This window comes from Zerene cesonia, chromosome 14, assembly GCF_012273895.1.
Source record: "Zerene cesonia ecotype Mississippi chromosome 14, Zerene_cesonia_1.1, whole genome shotgun sequence".
Taxonomy (NCBI): Eukaryota; Metazoa; Arthropoda; class Insecta; order Lepidoptera; family Pieridae; genus Zerene; species Zerene cesonia.
In genome coordinates, this window is record NC_052115.1 from 6079483 (window position 1) to 6099315 (window position 19833).

Genomic DNA, 19833 nt, shown 5'->3' on the forward strand with positions numbered 1-19833 from the left:
CAGCATAATATATTATGTAAGTAAGTCTTAATAATATCTAATGCTGACTATCGTTTGTTACAGAAAACCACTCGCAGTTGGATTGAAAGCACTTTTCAGAAACGGGAGTGTAAGTGCTTCGTGGCCAGCGCTAAAGATGAGCATGTGTGAGTATACCTCATATACTAAACTGACTATTGCCCGCGGCTTCGGCTTTGATTTTGAGTAGTTTGATAGATGTTATTATAGATTAAACCTACCTCTTCTTTCTTCTCTTCCTCTATCTATTAAAAAGACCCCATTAAAATCCATCGCGTAGTTTTAAACATTTAAGCATATATGGGGACAGAGAAAGCGACTTTGTTTTATACTATACAGTGATGTGCCAGCGGCTTCACCCGCATTAGTTATCATTCCAGCTTTTGCGACATCTCTCATTGCTGCTCTGCTCCTATTGCTCTTAACGTGATATAACTAGCCTTACTCTATTAATTCCAATAAGTTTTCACTTTGTTTCCAAAGATTAGCGTGTTCAAGCAAATAAAGAAACTCATCAGATTTATTATCCGACTGCGTCAAAAGGAGCGTAATGTTTTTCTTTTTAATATAAATAGTAATGTAAATATATTTAATACCAGAAAGGATTTAAATTTCGGTAAAGTATGTATTATGGTACTACTGGGACCTTTACTTACCTGTCAGATTTCGTAATTTCTGGATGAAAATTTCTCTATGTTATTATTCCTTTATGATAGTGAGTTTCAACTTATTTTTATAGGATTCCAATTCTTAGATTTAGAATAATACCTACTCTATATATTATGAAACATTTGAGGACTATTTTCATATGATTACTAGTTATTATAATAACAGATAATTTAATAAAAATAATGCCTCTACATGAAATTCACCTTGAGCCAAAATTCCAATGAAGCAGTGTAAATTATATTTTTTCTATTAGTTTGAATTCTTTTTATTAATTTTTATTACCAGATATTAAAATAACAGATATACGACAGATTTTATTTAATGTTTATTTTATAAAAATTAAATAAGATATGCACTCAAACGATTTAATAAAAATTATCACCTGATTTTTTTTATTTAGACTCAGATCATAAAAAAAAAAACAAATGTATACTTGAGTCTTTATAACGATAGAAAGTGACAAAAACCACTAAAATACTTTTTACTCCATATAAAGACAACGTATGTTAAGTTTTCTCTCACGAAATATTTACTTATATCAAGTGATGAGTCTCTGATGGTATCACGCCAGTCAAAACAATACATTACATCTAATGATAATAATGAAAACAAGATGGCGCCTGACATTTAAGTTTGAATCCTACAATCGCGTGATAATCGTTAAGGCTTTTAATTACTAAGAGCAGGTGCAATCGGAATTCTCGATATTAATGAAGTTTCTATGCCTCAATGATTGCACCCAGACTAGTTGTTTGTTGAAATGTTCGCTTACTTTGTAAACTCTGTGGAACGAGGAAAGCTATCGCTTTAGGATTAATATGGAGCATATTAGACTATCAAGTATTAACCTTATTGGAGCAAAGCTAGATAAGCCCCTTAAGAGTTGATTGATATTCACCAATAATCTAATGCGATTAGTCTTTAAGACAAATTGAACATTGTGAGTATAAACTGAATCGGTTGATAATGTTGCATGAGAAATCGTTTAATAACTTTGTTATTGAATAAATTATTGTATGTATATCACTAAATAGTATAAAACAAAGTCGCTTTTTCCGTCCCTATGTCTCTATGTGTCCTTAAATATTCTTACTATGAACGGATGTTGATGCGGTTTTTTAATAGAGTCATTCAAGAAGAAGGTTTATATCTATATAACATCTATTAAACTACTCCGAATTTAACGTGTACGAAGCCGCGGACAAAGGCTGGTATATTATATACTTTAAGCAGGATCTTGTAATTGAATATTTGAAGACAAATGGGAAGCTTCTAGAAAATGGCTCTTGTGGATTATTTCATACCAGCATCATGAATCATTATATCTTTATTGAGAAAATCGGTTTGTACAATTAATTTTCAAATAAACATTAGTGCCCAATAATTTATATTGGTAAATATACATGTTGTCTGTTAATTCATATAATATATAATAATATTATTGCTCCATGATACGGGCTGAACTTTTTTAGACGATCTACATTCTACAGTATATCTAGTATGTGGAATATACATTGAAAAATTCCGAAAATAGATGCAGAGTAACAGCAAAAAGGCATTTTAAAATAACACCTTTATTTTAGTATTAAAGTGAAATTTGGTACAGATGTTTTAAGTTTGTTCGTCTCTCACAAATAAAGGAATAGTTTTTTTTATATCATGTTTCTTACTGTTGGTTCTACTTGGTTCCCTATTTTCTATTATTTATTTATTTATTTTTTTGCAAATAAATGTGAAAGAAGATAAATTATTCTAATAAGTCATATTCATTAATTCATTAAAATACTTAAATTTCGACGGAGAAATACAGTACTTCTTAGTAGGTAGGAACATGTGTAATAGAGATTTTAAAAAAGATAAATAAATGTATAAATAAAAGTATATGGTAAAATATATTTCAGTTAATCATTAAGTACATTTAAGATCATTAGCATATTATACATTCAATGTACGATAAATGAATGTTATACATGAGTTAGATATTAAATTACACATGAACATTTCTGTTTAATGTTCTGGCTCATTTAATTCAAAATTTCAATACCAAGAGATAGTGTTTCAAGGTATTTCGTTGGATACGTTAATAATTCGGATTTCATTTACCTCGCTCACTAAAGTGGAAATGCTCACAATTTATATTCAATAGTTTTACATGAAAGGATATTAGGCTTTCAGATTAAGCATTTATATGAAATTTTAGTCTAATTATAGTTGTAAGGACGTCTTCGTCTTTTCAACCGACGCCCTGATAACAAAGGGGATACTCAATTTTAGAGGGTTTTTTTTATTGACTGATCGGATTGATAACATTACCTTTAAATATCTACATATAAAATACACTCGCAATTGAATGATGGGTGATTTTGACAGAAATATTTCCTTCTTTAATAAAATACTTGATAGGTATTTCAAAGAAAATTATGTGGAAATTTAAAGCGTGGTATAATATTATTTTCCGTGAGATTACAAGTAAATGAATCACATTTCGACAGTTTGAACCTCGCGAGTTATTTAATCGAGAAAAAGCATTTACAAGACTGTGTTATAATTATTTTTAGTTACAGAGTTTTACTTGTATTTTTAACTAACTGCCGCAACGGACAAAAAACTGTAATGCCATGTGATCATTTTTATAAAATAAATAAATAAAACACTATAAAAACCAAACTAAAATTCTATTTTTATATAATATTAGACAAAGATTACCCGCAAACAAATATTAGAAAAGTTAAAACAATCCCGTATTCAATATAACTTAGTCCCGTTGTCGCGGCAATCGCTTCAAAATAACGGATATAGGCACTAAATTTCAATCTAATACGTGATAAGAAAAACTTTTGGGTTTCCGATGTTTATTTCTCTTTTGTTTGACTTCATACTCGTAGTCAAGTAGCTATCTATGTCTCAGTTAAGATAATATTATAGGTAACATATCAAAGACAATCTTCTTTATATTTTTAATGCCCATGGCATGTATTAAGTACAACACTTTCAGATTATGATGCATGGTTCATATGCCAAGATAAAGAATACACAGGTAGACAAATACTCAGAGTGAAGAGATAGCGATATTTTGGTATGAGTTTTTTTATGTCATAGTCGACAACAGATCTGATGGTTCGTCCGCCCATGAACATATGCAGAGTTGACACCTCTGTAAATGTTAATGGGCGGTGGTAGCGATTACCATCAGGCGAACCATCAGTTGTCGACTGCGACATTAAAAAAAACTTACATTTTTTTTTCATCTTTACCTTTCACTAGATAGCTTATTGCCAGTAATTTTATTTTCTCTCATAAAATACATATTTATCGAGTAAATCGAGTATATAAATAGTAAATATTTTACTTTAAAATAATAAACGAAACCTATTAGAAATAATTATGAACAAAAAATATATATTATTATGACTTACTTACATTATAGCCAGACGTTACAATTTACTAACACAAATACACCCATATCATCTGTCAGAACTGTGAGATTAATTTACACCAAAATAATATGACGGTTCTTAAAATTTGCTTTTTCGCTTGCTTCGTATTTTCTCACAGGCAAGTCCCTCCGGAGCGTAATAGAACCTTATATGTCTCCAAAGTATTTCGCACTCAATTCCTATTCATTTTCTTTAATGCTGGGGCTACATTAGCGGACGAAGATTCGTGTCGAGTTGGCGCGCACAAAGCATTCTAGATATGACGACTTCTGTAATGCTGATGACCCATTTTTAATTCGAATTCTATTGTTTTTCTGTTTCTCGTTTGCTATTTTAATATGGTCCAGTTCTCACAATGGCCGCTATGTCAAAACGACAAACATATATTTTCCCAAGTATTACGCGTTGCAACGGTAGCCCGCTAATGTAGCCCCCGCGTGAGTAAAAGCGCGGGAAGTTTAAAAAGACAATATTTTTCTTCTTAATTTGCGTTCATAATTCAAAATTTTTCTTTTTTTCCGTTCTGATTCTGGTTAATGTAAGACACAGAAGGTTAGTAGGCAGGTTCACATATCTATAATATTATATACTAAAATATTGATATTACATATATGTATTGTTATTATTTCTTGGTATGTAGTTATTTATTACAAAATTTCTTTATCACAAAAACGAAGTACTTGCGTCTGATTATTCACTCTTTCATTTCCCTGAGGCTGAAATGTAAATGTTATAAAAACTATAAAGGAGCATATTAAATTTTTATTGACATTAAATTCAGTCATAAACGCAAATTACCACTTGATCCTTAGCGATTGGCTGCAAAGTATCCGAATATAATTCCCAAAACAGAGTGACATGGTTTTTCGATAATTTTCGTTTCTGTAGAGCGCAAGCAAGACTCCACGAATCGTTGGACATTTGACAAATTATGCCTAGAACAAAAAATATGACCTTACTGGCTTTTTAATCTAACAACAGATCGTTAATATATCCTTTCAATAACCAAAGAGGTTTCATCACGTTAAAGAACAAAAGGAGAAGTTCAACATGAACCATTCAATAGATTTCTTTGCACTTAAGCTTACATTTATTAATTTTCTTTGTTGACTAATGGCTCTAATTAGAAACTAGGTTTTATTTTTTTTTATTTTTATTCTTGACCTAGATGCTATTGAAAGCCATAGCACATCGCATACATAGAAAAAATAAACACAGAATTCCTATTTCTGATAGAATACCTACATGAGACGCATTTTTCCTCTATCTCAGTGGAATTTCTGGGATAAAACCTATCCTACGTCCTTTGTCGTCTCTCCATCTCTAACATTAACTACAATCACTATCTCATTACTAATTTTCAGCCACATCGGCTTAGTATTTAAGGTGTAAAGAAGAAACGGGTTGATCTATATGCATTTATATGGTAGCGATAGATAACGTACCTACAATAGCAGCGATTCTAAGTTTCTCCAAAAGTTCCAACAACAAAGCATCCTTATCCGGGTTAACCGGATAATTCCTCTGGAAGCGAACAATTCACTAATTACATCTTAGTTTTCAAAGCATTGTTTCGAGAGAGATGCAAATATAACGAAGCAAGTGCGAGAGCGAGAGGGACGGTTTCCTTTCGCGATATCCTGCGCGATTTCCGCGTGAATAAACTACAATATTATTCATTAGTCTTATATGAAAATGCAATATATAATCTAAATTACTGCATTTAATACTCCATTCTATAATTGTAAATTAAAACAGAAACGCTAATATGCAAGAGGTCACCTAGTCAAAAATTTTAATTAATTTAAATTAGGTTAACTTTAAAATCACAACAAGACTCGAAAACTTGCTCTACGAGCCGTTTACCGTTCCATTTCTCATTTAAGCTCATTAAGAATCGAATCTAAGATTTCTAACTTGGATGAATATGATGCTGTATGTATATTATATGCTGTTTATAGTTATGCTAGCAAAGGCTGAGTGGTTAAGCCCTCGGACTTAATAACAAAAAGTCGGGAGTTCGAAAACTAGCGAGCAGGAAATAAATACATTTTTTAATTTCTCTGCACATTATTAATTTCCCCACTGTTTAAATAGTTAAGAAAAACATAGAAAGCAGCATGTCATCATCTGCCAACCGACACTCGGTCAGCGTGGTTATGTCTTAACCCTCATAGGAGTCCCTGCAGTGGGAACATTACAGGGCTAATGATTATGATGATAACAGCAATGTTGAATTTAGGAATACATAGATTTGTTTGTCACATTATACGCATTCTATTTACGAATGAATAACATGAAAATAAACGTTACTTATTACTTACGTTTGGAAAATCTTAATATTTTCTTGTATACTAGACGACAAACACAAAGGTGTGTCACAACAAAGAAATGGAACGCTTTAAGACGAAGCGCTAAGAATATGAAAATAAAAACATATAAACTATTCATATTGTAGTTTCGTTGCATGGAAACTGCAGTAATGTACTATGTAGAGAACTTTCATTGTTCATGTTTATCAATATTGTGAAACGCTGAAGATGAAGCACAATGTTTTGTCATTGTACCTTACTGCACGCTCGTTCCGGCTCCGCCCGGATATCAAGATTCCTGTTATGTCTCAAGGGAGCACTTAATCTGGATAAAAAGTATCCTACCACGCAAGTCAGTTCATAACAAATTTCAATAAAATCCGTTCAGCAGTTTCAGCGTGATTGACGAACAAACATCCAAATAAACTTACACATTATAATATTAGTGTGATACAGTACCGAACAATTACGACATTGGGGACTTCAAAAACATAGTAGCTTTTCGCCCCAAACCCCTAGGACATTCTCTCATGAATGAAGTGTTTCAATGCGGTAAAAACTAAACTATATATAAAATTATACTGTAAACATGTCGACTCGAGAAAAAGAAAAACAAACAAAAAGATAAATACGTATGTTAGAGTTTAGTTATATATGCCTAATTTAATACCTTATTAAAACAGAATAGGTATGAAAGCAATTTTGTACGAATATTCTTACCTTCATAAGTTTCAAATACAAAAAAGTATTTTTTCTGCATAATGTTATTTTTAATCTGCATAATATTATGAGCTATACAAAGTCGCTACTTTTAATTTACATAACGGCGGAAAAGCGATAAGATGTAAGCTTTGGTAAAAGAAGATATTTGTGAATATTAGCTTAAAACAAGGTTATACGTTTAATTAAGGAATAGCCGGGCTTAGATAAGATCGGATAATTTAATTTAAATTAGTTGATTGCATTTCGGAGCAACAGCATTAAGTGAGATAGCTGCTTGAAGATTAAGAATGTTCTAGAACTTATACATTTACTTTTGTAGAAATAGATAATGTAGTAGGAATACATAGTAGGTTAACACCTATTTAATACGAAAAATAATTATTACGTCATATTTTTATACCTTCATCTCGGGGCATCTTAATATATATGTATGACGGAACGCAAATCCTGTAGGAGAACTCTTCGTTTATAATTTTTGTAAATATTGTAAGGTGTTTGTTACTCTTTCACGCAAAAACATTTGTTGGGATGCATGAAATTTGGTTCAGAGACAGATTATAGACTGTTTTAACACAGACTACTATAATATTGAAAATTGTTAAATATCCTTACGGATTTAATTCCTTTGAGATGAACATTTGAATACACACTTTAACTTTCAATTGTGTGTATAACAATTTTTTTTTAATTTCACTAACAAATTAAATAGTAATGTAGTAGCAGAGAAAAATTCAAAACTTACCATTATGTATTCCATAATAGCGTCAGTTTCGACACACTGTTTCCACATAGACAATGTTCTAATAGACTCATAAATCATTTCTGGTGAAATCTAATACGATACAATATTATATTCTTTTTTTCGTTTAATCGCAAACTTAAGTTAACTCTATAACATCAAATGAATCTATGTTTGAAAATCATTTATTTTAATTTGAAAAGGATCATTGACATGCCGTGGTTATAGGGCTTGAGTACAGATTCTCTGAATGTCGAATGATTATTGAAATAAGCGAATTAATTTTATTACATATTGTTAACAGATTTGTTCCATTTTGAAATGTAAAACGATATATTATTTACACAATATGACCTATACTTAAGATGTTAAATTATATGTTACAAATATAATACACCGATAATAATGCTATGTTGCCTTTTGTACTACAAGTAAATAGGAGTAGAAGCAATTGCGAGGAACATATCAAAAAACTTAGTCCAGGAACACACTCGACATGTCCCTGGCGTTATGTTGCATGCTGATCACCCACCATCAGATGACGCGTCTGAACAGTTGGTTTTCATACAACAAAAAACTTACCGCACAAGAAAATAAAGAAGGAGGATTTACCACTAGTGTTGTAGTCATGTGTGTGCATATGGGCGACGCAGCCCACTTACGATCACGTGGAGCGTTTGCTTAGTTGCATATACAATAAAAAAACAATAAAACTTACCGCACAAGATAATATAGAAGGTTGATTTTCCACTGGTGTTGAAGCCATGTTTACAAACAGCGGAGACAGCATATTGCTACGTGATCCTGCTTGAACGCTCTCTAAATAGATTTAAAATGTGCATATTATGTATTTTGAAATGAAGCAGCTGCGTGCTTGCGACTTCGTCAAAGTTTGTGTTCATACCGGATTTAAACTTAGTTTCTTCACGGGACTAGCTATCTATACCAAATAACTTCATTAGAGAATACTAGAAGGTTACGTTCTTTCTCTTTTTTTATTTAGAACTGCGTGCTGTTATTCAATTATTTGAAATAGTTATATCTAACCTGATATACCGACAGTCTTGTAAGGTGTTTTCCGTACATGCCGGTAATAATATTTAATCCTATCATATCCTTTTCCTCTCTTAATATATCTTCGCAATGCCATTTCATATCTGGTAATATCATTTAGATTTAGGTGGAAAATCAAACAAGGTGGTCAAAGAAAAAATTTAATCAAAAACATCACAACTTTATCAGCTACCTTCTCCGACAGCAACGATGCCCGCAACGTTCGCAGCCGGGTGTCAGCAAGCCGCTGGATGACAGTCGCGTATATATCGTTGACACAGACAGATCTCTTTTCTTTTCCACTCTAGCTCTTGGCTTCCGCCTTGGCGCTCGCCTGATCACCTGCCGCCTCGTTGGAGGCTTCTTACGTTTGTCAATCCTCCCGCTGCCACGTTTCTTTCTCTTCTTCTTTTCTTCGGACTTAGCTTCAGGCTTTCCTAACGCCGGTTTGGGTATTTCTGGTCCGTTAGCCGCCATATCTAAGCGACTTTTGATCGAGTAAGCGGACAACGATGACCCACTGTTGGTGACCTGATCGTCCCGGCTCTCCTCGTCCTTGTCATCGTCAGGATCGTCCCTATTACCCACATCTTTACTTGTGGAAGGTTGGTCTTCCATACCCAATTTCTTCCAAATATAACTAATAATTTTGTAGTTTTTGTTCTTTGAAATATTGAAATACGTCTGTCACGCCGTTGTAAATGTGTCTCATTTCGTTCTTTTGTTTTCGTTTCAAACCCTCATAGAAAAGAGGTTATAGGCATTTATAATCATGAAAAAATTATACTGTTATTATGCGTTATACATCGAATTTATTTTTGAAGATAAAAATTGACCAATAACAAAGTTAATTAATTTTTTTTTTAACTTAAACCAAAATATGAAACAATTTAAATATGAAAAATATCCGGCAATAAACCTCGCCTAACTCACTTTATTATATAACGATCTCGTAAAGAATAGCCTAGGAGCAGGCCAAGTATAATATAATTGAATTCCTAGGCAATGTTATTAATCGAATTCTTTCTTTGCCCTTATTTTAGAAAATTCTATGACGTACAATATAGCGTTCCGATGTTTGTCCGAAAGACAAAAAATATACAAAAACTAGTTTCCTACCCTCCGCTTCGCTGGCCTAGTCAAAGAAGGTGAAAGGCGTAAATAGTCTCGGGGATTATACCTACCTATTCTATGACAATTTTTGGGTCTTAAGCCATATTTGTATTAAATTTTATCTTTATATATTCACCATGGTTTTATGATTGATATATTGATATAATAGTAAAATAAAATTAATAAATAGAGAAATAGTAAGTACCTATATGTATAAAAAATAAAACCATCCATTCACCCGCGAGTGAAAGGGTAAAGCTGGCCACAACAAAAGCATAAGGTGCTCTATATGCCCCTTTGCTTGCTGCTTAATGTCATGTTTTTATTACTGTTAGTAACACAATTTTTTATTATTACTACAGATGCTGGTGTGGTCTAAGCAAAACTGCTCATGGAGCAAACATCCCCATAGCACCAGTAGGAGAAGCATGGTTACCGGCGAGGCACACGCAGCCATCCCCAACAGACGCCTATGGAACTGTGGAGTTCCAAGGCGGACCACATCCCACAAAAGCACAGGTATATTTAATATTTCCCAGATAAAAACGTCACATATTTTTAGCATATCTTTAAATAATTTTTCGCATTAATCAGAGGCTTAGAGCAGAAACATGGTATGGCACTTGTAGCGAAAATGATTTATTGCTATATAAGTCAAAAATGTACCCGCACTAAAATATATTTTATTTTGTTAATAGTATGTTCGACTTTCACACGACACTCGTCCGGAGTTAATAGTGCAACTGCTGACCAGAGAATGGGCGCTGGAGAGGCCAAAGCTTCTAATTACTATCCAAGGAGGCAAGGCGAACTTCGACCTGCAGCCGAAGCTCAAAAAGGTGTTGAGGAAAGGTCTGCTAAAGGCTGCAAAAACTACTGGTGCCTGGATCTTCACTGGAGGGACCAATACAGGTAAATATACTTACAATAATGGCAGATATGCATCTTACAAAGATGTGATATTGTGGATCCCGCATAAGTTTAAAAATGGATGGCCATTTCATATTCTTTAATGGAGTGAAAATCAATTAACGTAGCTACAATATGAGGCTGTCTCAAATTCAGAATGAACCAAATCTAACCGAAACACGCGGGGTTTGTGCGGTTTCCGGAAATCCTTCAAACCATTTGGACACCAATCTCAATGAATATTATCAAGCACAAAACAGAATTGCTTAATGAACAAATTAAAGTTGGCAGAACTCTTGAAAGCATTACGCTATGGTCGAGTTAACGCATTTATTTCTTAGTCATTTCATTATCTTAGAGTTAAAGGATTTCTCGCCATTTACAGCTAACTTTAAATAAATTTCACTGTGGAGTTAAAAAATATAAGGCAGAGAGATAAGCGGAGATTTATTTGTTCCGTAGGTACCTTTAGTAATAAAATTTCTTTTGTGCCTACTTTACTAGCAACGGCGTATAATCAGAATCTGTCTTCCGAGTAATTTGCCATTAATTGCCGACATAACTTACCCACGGAATACAAATCGTAATTCTTGTTTAACCTTTACGAATGAATGTTGTTAAAGACATGTATAGCTACGAGTACTATACGTAATTATAAAATTTTAATTATAAGTATATATTTTTATTAATTTACAATCATACAAACAATCAACTAGTTATTTGAATAGAGTTTACAAATATTTCCAATCATCTTTGTTGTAACATACCTAAATCGTATTTGACATGGGTTAGAACCGTATCATTTAATATAGTTCAATAGTGACATACTTTTATAATACTATATACAATATGAAATACTTTAATCCAATTAAAAACCGTGTCCAACCAGGTGTGACGCGTCAAGTCGGTGACGCTCTCCAACTGGAGAGGTCACAGCGCGCTGGTCGCGTGGTCAGCATCGGTATCGCTCCGTGGGGGATTGTAGAAGGCGCTAATGAGCTCATTGGTAGAGGGAGAGATGTTCCGTACCATGCTATGGCATCTCCGAGGTGAGTGGACGTTTGTTTCATTAAAATTTATGTTTTCTTTCTAACATTTTTTCATAGTCAAGTTATGTAGCTAAGACAAAATCAAGGAGTACAGGAAAGTAATCGTTATGAAAAGAAACAATTTGTAATCAAACTGCTCTTACGGTTAACAATTAAAAATAAAATTATTCCATACGGTCACTTTTTTAATTCTATGAAACAAAATTTTTATTTTTAATATTTCAAAACATCATAATATATTTCTATTAATACAATGATGATGCATATTTACATTGCACAGTTACGTTTACACTTTAAGTATTTTTACCAAAATGCAGCGGATATTTCAATTTCCATATGTCCCAATAATTAGACTGGGAATGTGATTATCGAGCCTTTAGGAAATATGTTTAAATGGTATAAATTAAGAAAACAACTTCTCCTTAAACTATTTTATTCCTTAACTTTTTTTCTAAGTATATTGTTTATTTATTATATTTAAAAGGATCTGGCGTAGTTATGGTTGTTGATGAAGAAAGCGTGTTTGTCTGTGCTTGAAACAAAACATCGTTTATCAGTTTTTCAGCTAATATTCTCATGTTAGAAGGTAGCCCTCGAAGCTTTGCTGCTACATTTATACCTGGAATAAATTTAAAATTACAGCTAGAGCCATATTTGTCCATTCATATAAAATATGTGATAAAATTTAAGTGTAATCCAAATGATAAATTTCATTCAAAAAAATTTCATAACCAGGTCATAAAAGTTGGTAAAATTTTTTCCATTTTAATTACTTATTATGCAAAATAATTAATAGGTCATTTTCGTTAAAAGTTTCCTTTAACAGTTCTCGAAGTGGTTTTTCAGCAATCGGAGTAGTAATTAAATATATAATGAAGTTCCGATAACTTGGGCTCTCTTTAATGCAGACTCAATAAGTAAGGGTATTGGAGAAATTAATTTAACGCTAGTCCCAATTAATGTTTCATAAAGAGGGTCAAGCAAGCATTTCCAACCGTATTTTTACACTTAAAAGGTAGTCCCATAAGCCAAGAAAGCAACGCGATTGATTTTATACAAACACCAAATATGATCGTTAAAAATTCCACAGGTCCATTCCACTAGCCTTTTTCCGAGTAGTGAGAACAGAATGGAAGAAAGATTTTAATATACTTCTCATCTAATACTCACACAAGGAAAGACTGTATCTGGAATGTGACATTAAATTGTCTATAACATTTTACGAGCTGGCGGTCTCTGAAGATTGACCAAAGAATACCATCCATGAAAACATTACATAACGTTTACTCAAGCGACAGTGATAACTTTTAATGTAAGACATCATGCCTTGTTTATGGTTTATTCATTCTAGTGTATGATTATTATAAATCTATTCCGAGTGTAAACAAAGGCACTAATTTTCAACATTCAGTGTTAATCATTAATATCTGTAACTTTAAAATACAATGAGGAATTAAGGAAGCTTTAAATTAGTGTTGTATTAATGAAAACCATTTATAATTAGGCAGCATCGTATTTCCGAATCAAAACGAATATGTACAATTCAATATTAATAATACTTGTTTTTCACGAATTCAACGATATCATTTAATTACTATTTAAGAAATAAATGTTTGGCCATTCATCTCCTGTCAAGGTGTGATTTGACAAGAAACGTACACATTGTTAATTGATTACTGTTATATCGTCTTATCGGTAAAAATGATAAAAGAATTGCCCAGAAGTAAAAGGGTTAATTCCCTATAAATTCCCCAGTTGTATTCATGTTATGCTTAATATAAATTAGTGAGTCAACTATGAGACTCATCGCATAATGTGTATTTATCAATAATTTTTCTTTATCTATGAATATGAAATAGCTGTATTGAGAACAATACATAACTATATATCAATTAACATACCTATAGCGTCATATTCATCATCAACTTCGGTGCAATGCTGTTTTCTCTTGCTATCATCCTCAGTGTGTTTATATACGCTCGAATCTGGAACTCCACCAAGTACATTGCTGGTAATGGCATAGTCTGTATACACATGTGGAGCTGGTTCGAACGTATCTTCCGATACATCTGGATTATCACTCTCAACGCTATCTTCCTCCTGGAAATAGACAATTTTGTACTAAAAAGATCGGTTTTCATATTATGATTCCAATTTGTCATTGATATATTAGTCAATATGAAATTTTTATTTCATTTGATCGTTTCACCGAAATGAGGAAGAAAAAATGGAATAAGAAGTTGAAGCTTAATTTAAAAGGTTTATAAGTAATGGGATTGACTTATAAATTTATTTATGTATTTTTAAAGTTACACAAATCGTCAATCATCAAATCCATCCAAATCTGTGTTATTAATTAAATAATTAATCAGTCTTTTCTTTATATAAAACAATTGTGTATATATGTACCAAAATGATGAACTGATAAATAATGCCCATCATTTTGGATTCGTATTAATTGTATTTCAGAATTCACTCCACGGCCAGGATTGCCATAAAAATACAATTTGCTCAAAACATGGCAATGCTCTCGGAATAGCGATTGTCCATTCCTGTGATTCCTTAGAAAGTAGAAACTATACGTGACTGAAATAGTTTTTATATCAGTAACGTAGAAAGCTTTCTGTAATTATTTACTTTGATGCGAATCGTTAATTGTTCTAAGTTTTAATGGCATAAAGGTTAGCAAGTAGTCGTTTTGCTAGATGACTTGGCTGGTAAAATAAACTTTAAGAATATTCTGGAAGATTTAGATCTTGAAAGTAATTAAAGGCACAATACACTCTTACCTAAATGTATGAAGATTGTACAGAGAGATTCTAACTGTCTATTATTTTAGCCAGTAAATAGTGAAACTATAAAAGTGGCTAAGGAAAATCTTAAATTGTATTTGAAAGACCTCGGAATAAAGCATATCTTATACAACGAATTTAATACATTATCAACCACTTTCCTAGGAAATCGTAATAGATAATCGCATCATAATAATTTCCTAAGGGACGGTAAATGGTTAAGTCATACCATTTTCATCCGAGAGGCTATTATGGAGACATTTTTATAAGAAATCATAAGACTTTTAAAGCCACCTGGTAGTATGTGATATAAATATAAGACGCAGGTTTGAATAAAATGCTGTAGTAAAAAATTTTGCATCTTTCATTTATGTATAACGACTGCATTAATTTAATTATAAACAAATCAAGTTAATAATATTTTTTATGTTAATTTACAGATATAATCGTTTTTACTAATTAATGGCTTTTATAACGAATTTTATTTAAAATGAAACTCTGTAGTTCTGTATACAAAGAGTTATTTTAACATATATTAATATCTTCCTTTAAATCCGCCTACACAAAGTTGTATGTAGGCAGATTCAATGACCTATCATAATTTAGCTAATTTGCTAAATAAACTTAATTATCTAAGGTTACACTGAACTTTATCTTAATAAGCCTGACTATTTGGTTGAGTAAACACATAGGCTAAAATAATTAAACAAAATGTATCAAACTAAAACTCATTGAAACCTGCCAGCAGCAGTGAGGTTAAACTTCGCAAATAAAATCAAAGTTGAAAACTCATTCACCTACTTTAAAGTGACTTTAAAATCGTCTTTTGTAGGTTCAACTGAAGTAACTAAACAAATATCCGTTATGAGAAGAATCTTTAACACTGAGTTTAGCACAATATGGCTTAGATAAATATTATTTACGTTTTATGATGAATAAACGTGACTAACTTTAGTATCCTTAATCACTTATATGATTCCAAAACGTGGTTAAGACCACTAAAAGTGAATTTTATTAAATAAGCACAAACGTATGAAACTATTTATAGAAGTTATATTGTTATAGAAGTTATATTCCTATGACTATATTAATTTTAAACACAAACTCGAGAAATATCGTGACAAAATCAATCATAGCTGCAAATTTATTCAGGCCCACAATACTTGAAAGTTCCAGAAACAATGTAACATTGCTTATAGAAATGTTACAAATCCTATTTATTTGTTCCGCATCTGGGTCCCCATCAAATATTTATTTTTAATTTCCCACGTCGATTCGTGCCTAAGAGTGCGACCCCAAGCAAAGTCCGGCAAACAGTGAAATAATATTTCACCGTTCAACAAATCATCAATATTCAGAAAAGGGTACCAAGTATACATTTTGTTCTGTCTCTGGTATCAATATTTATTATTATCGTTCTCACTATTTTTCAGCGCTAGACTAAGCATTCAAAAAACTGTTAGAAAGATAGTTGTAATACTTTGAAATGCTTAAATACATTCAATGGAATGTAATAATATAGTTGGGAGTCGCAGAAAATTGTTTTGATAATAACTGCGATAATTTGTTGCTTATCGTGGTTTTGACAAGTAAATGTTGCAAGATAAAAATAAATGGCATGTAAATATTGCAAAATAATAATATGGGAAAAAAAAAGTTAATACGTAGTGAAAGAAACTATCCGTAAATGTGATAGTAACTAAAAAAAATTATCTAATATACACACATATGGAAATCATTTGTCAACCTTATCGCGGATGTATTCTGTATTTCAATCTTTTTGTTCTTTCTTCCACAATCTTATATGCTAGATTTTTCATTTTCTACTAGATTACAAGAATGATTCGTTTCAGATCAAAATTGGCAGTACTTAACAACCGTCACGCGTACTTTCTGCTTGTGGACAACGGGTCGGTCGGCAGGTACGGCGCCGAAATCGTGCTCCGGAGAAAGCTGGAAAAATACATCGCGGCGCAAAAGCTGCATCCTTGTGAGTATTATGGATTTGGACCTGAATTTTGAAGTTAAATTTCTTTAGCCAGGTTGAGAACTTTTTAGTATGGGAAATGGGGAAATTATATGAATTCGCGTCACCGACGTATGCTAATTTTATGAAATTTCACATTTTAATGCTAGAATTTAGTCCCTTCCCTTTTTATACTGTTACCTCGTCCCTTTTTCGTTCAGAATAATATCCCATAAATATATTCATCGTACGCTTATTTCATAAATATTTTAAAATGAAAGAAGAGGTACAGTTTTAAGAGTTCACATTACCTAAATTAAAGAGTTTAACCGACATTCTATGTCTTCCATTTTATATCACACGTCATAATGTATCACGCATTTCATTCCAATAATGTAATAAGAACATTTAATCAATCAATCGTGGTTATTCAAATCACATATAAATGATTTTAAACTAAACTAAAGTGAAATGTCTTAATCCGTTGTGCTAAAAGCGAAAATACTTACACAGAATCGAGCGAGCTCGCAGAGAAGTTTTAAGAATATAGTGCTCTTGTTAAGTTTATCCGATTAGTTTTTACACTAAAGTTGTTGGACCGCAAATCCATCCAGGGTCGGAATTAATTCGACTGAGACTGTAGGGGCGTGAATTTTCCGGTCAAATTTGCTAAATTAAGATCGGTTTGGATTTTTCGAGAAAAATGACAGGGGGATATTCAAAGATATCGTGGTAACTTCGTGGTTACTATTCTAAAAATAAATTATACATGACTGATGTAATAACATAAAGATTTAAAAAAGGCTAATAAATCAAACTTCATATTCTTAGTTTAATAGATACTTACCTATTATTAATAATTCGTATAATACATATATCTCAAATGAAAAACTTATCCAGTATGTACCGAAAGAGACAATTTAATATAATATATCTACAATGGTTGGAATCGTTGTAGTAGTACAGCGTACAGGTCAAATCAATAATACAATTAACTTTCCCAAACATAAATTTAATACGCCCAATTTAATAGATACCTATAAAATAGCGTTCAAATCACAATTGTCAAAGAGAACACATAAATCCAGATTAAAGCAGATTTCCATATAAATTGTTTCGTGCGATTGTTTCAAATTACCAGAGAAAATTGATTGATTAGAACGACTCAATGGGATTCTAATGAATTTAATCAATTTACAATCAAATTAGCGAATGATGGATAAGATATCATAAATCACCATTTTTTTATTTATTTAAATAAATAAATACACTTATTATTTTTTTTAGTTTTTAATCTGTGCTTGCCGCTACAATGAATAATCTGTGGATAATCGTTTTATGATACTTACAGCTTCAAATTCAACCTTCATTTTATTATCATCGGATTCATCAGTAAACGCGAAAGACAACAACTTATAATACCACAGATGCGGCACGTACACATCGTCATCGCATTTCGCGCGCGAAATACTGGCCTGTACTTTTTTATATTCCCTACGCACACATGCGCGCATACTCTCGATCTTCCTCAACACATGCACCTTGGTCGCGGTAGGGTCGTGCTTGCGTACTAATTCAGTCAAGCGGGCTATCGCTTCGTTCCTCTTTTGTTTATGTTTGTACGCGATGCACTTTCTGTTCCATAGACATGGTGATTCTTTGTACAGGGCTATGAAGCGTTTGATTAAATTGCGCGAGAATGCAAGGTCTCTGGCGGACATTTTGTTTTGCGTACGCCGAGCCGTGCGCCGCGCAGGTCACTGAACGTTCGGCTCGACCCGCCGATGCCGTGCATCCCGTCCCTAACTTCACCCCCGCTATCGTCCATGAGTCGATATGAAGCTAACAAGCTAGCGATCACGCTCGAATAAACGTTCGATGGGTGCGATCGGTTCGGTTTAGTTATTCTACAGATAATTCACATGTGAGATATAGTTTTCAATCAATAGAAAATAAAATTTGATTTAATATGAATAGAAGATATGATATGATATAAGAAGATATTATTCTCTGCGTGTGAAAATATTGAGACAAGAGTAAATAAGTGTAAAATACATATTTTAATCCAGATAACTAAATTGACAGATGTTAAAATACATATTTACAGACAAATTAATCTTAGTTAAACAATGCGGTATATAGGATTGGTAAATTCGATTTAGGTTTATTTATTAAGTAGTATTAAATCTACTTGTAATGCTATCCTAGTTTTAAATGCTGATTAAGTTTATCGTGAATCTAAAAATGGCGACATATGCTTGCTATTGAAATGGGCAAAATAATTAATTACAAAAATTACAAAATAATTACTGAAAGACATTATTTATAGCATATCATATTGCACTACTAGCGATCCGTTCCGGCTTCGTAGTACTTCTATATCACCCAGGTAGGTTCTTAAGATTTGCGCGATCAAACAAACAAAGCAACAAAACTAAACTTTACATTATTATTTATATTAAAGATATTGTTTATACATATTCAACATATGAATGTAATGAAGAGATTATAATTACTACCCAATTCGCCACGTCTCAGCTCTATAAGCGCAATTTTATTAAATAACATTTTTTAAATTTACCTATCATGAACAACGGAAGAATATTATAGCGATATAGACGCAGATCGTCCCGGCTTAAAGGCTATAAAAGGGATTTGGGGACTCCATTGTGAAGTATTGGCGGGAATTCCTTCAGAGCATGACGAGCAGCTATGGTGAACTTTTTATACTTCCCTGTTTTATGACCCGCGTGTTGAAATGAAGCACATAACACGTATAGACCTTTCTTGAAAATATTGAAATATGATAGGTATGGCGCCCTGTGTATGGATTAATTTTTTTATATCAAAAATCTGCGTATAACCATTTTTTATGAATAAGGCCTATTATGCTTTCTTTTTGTATTTAAAGTCATAATTCAAACAACATCATGGAAGTACTAGATATATTATTTTTTTTATTTTTTATTAGCCACGACTGTCCCACTGCTGGGCAAAGGCCTCTCTTCCCTCAGTCCACATCTCCCTATTGAGAGAAATTCTGAGCCAATCTT

General features: G+C 32.4%; 2 protein-coding genes across 11 annotated transcripts in view; one reads left to right on the forward strand and one right to left on the reverse strand.

Moving 5' to 3' along the window:
- Window positions 1–19833, forward strand: part of LOC119831868 (transient receptor potential cation channel trpm) — a 163958-nt gene that overhangs the window by 91748 nt on the left and 52377 nt on the right. For all 10 annotated transcript variants that reach the window (XM_038355425.1, XM_038355424.1, XM_038355427.1 and 7 more), the window contains 5 exons: window positions 64–146; window positions 10427–10583; window positions 10763–10976; window positions 11863–12022; window positions 16668–16804. In XM_038355425.1, the coding sequence (XP_038211353.1) occupies window positions 64–146; window positions 10427–10583; window positions 10763–10976; window positions 11863–12022; window positions 16668–16804 (751 nt within the window). The remainder of the gene's footprint in view (window positions 1–63; window positions 147–10426; window positions 10584–10762; window positions 10977–11862; window positions 12023–16667; window positions 16805–19833) is intronic.
- Window positions 12456–18538, reverse strand: LOC119831870. Its single transcript, XM_038355436.1, has 3 exons — window positions 18130–18538; window positions 13924–14122; window positions 12456–12641 (listed from the first exon to the last, which is right to left on the reverse strand). The coding sequence occupies exons 1-3, from the start codon at window positions 18499–18501 to the stop codon at window positions 12487–12489; spliced, it is 726 nt and encodes a 241-aa protein (XP_038211364.1). The 5' UTR covers window positions 18502–18538; the 3' UTR covers window positions 12456–12486.

What these genes read in the sequence shown, in the direction of transcription:
- LOC119831870 (XM_038355436.1), bottom strand. Translation starts at nt 18,501, where the DNA reads ATGTCCGCCAGAGACCTTGCATTCTCGCGCAATTTAATCAAACGCTTC. An exon ending in TGAAGGTTGAATTTGAAGCT is followed by an intron (nt 14,123 to 18,129) that starts GTAAGTATCATA and finishes GTCTATTTCCAG; the next exon opens with GAGGAAGATAGCGTTGAGAG. An exon ending in TGATGAATATGACGCTATAG is followed by an intron (nt 12,642 to 13,923) that starts GTATGTTAATTG and finishes AATTTATTCCAG; the next exon opens with GTATAAATGTAGCAGCAAAG.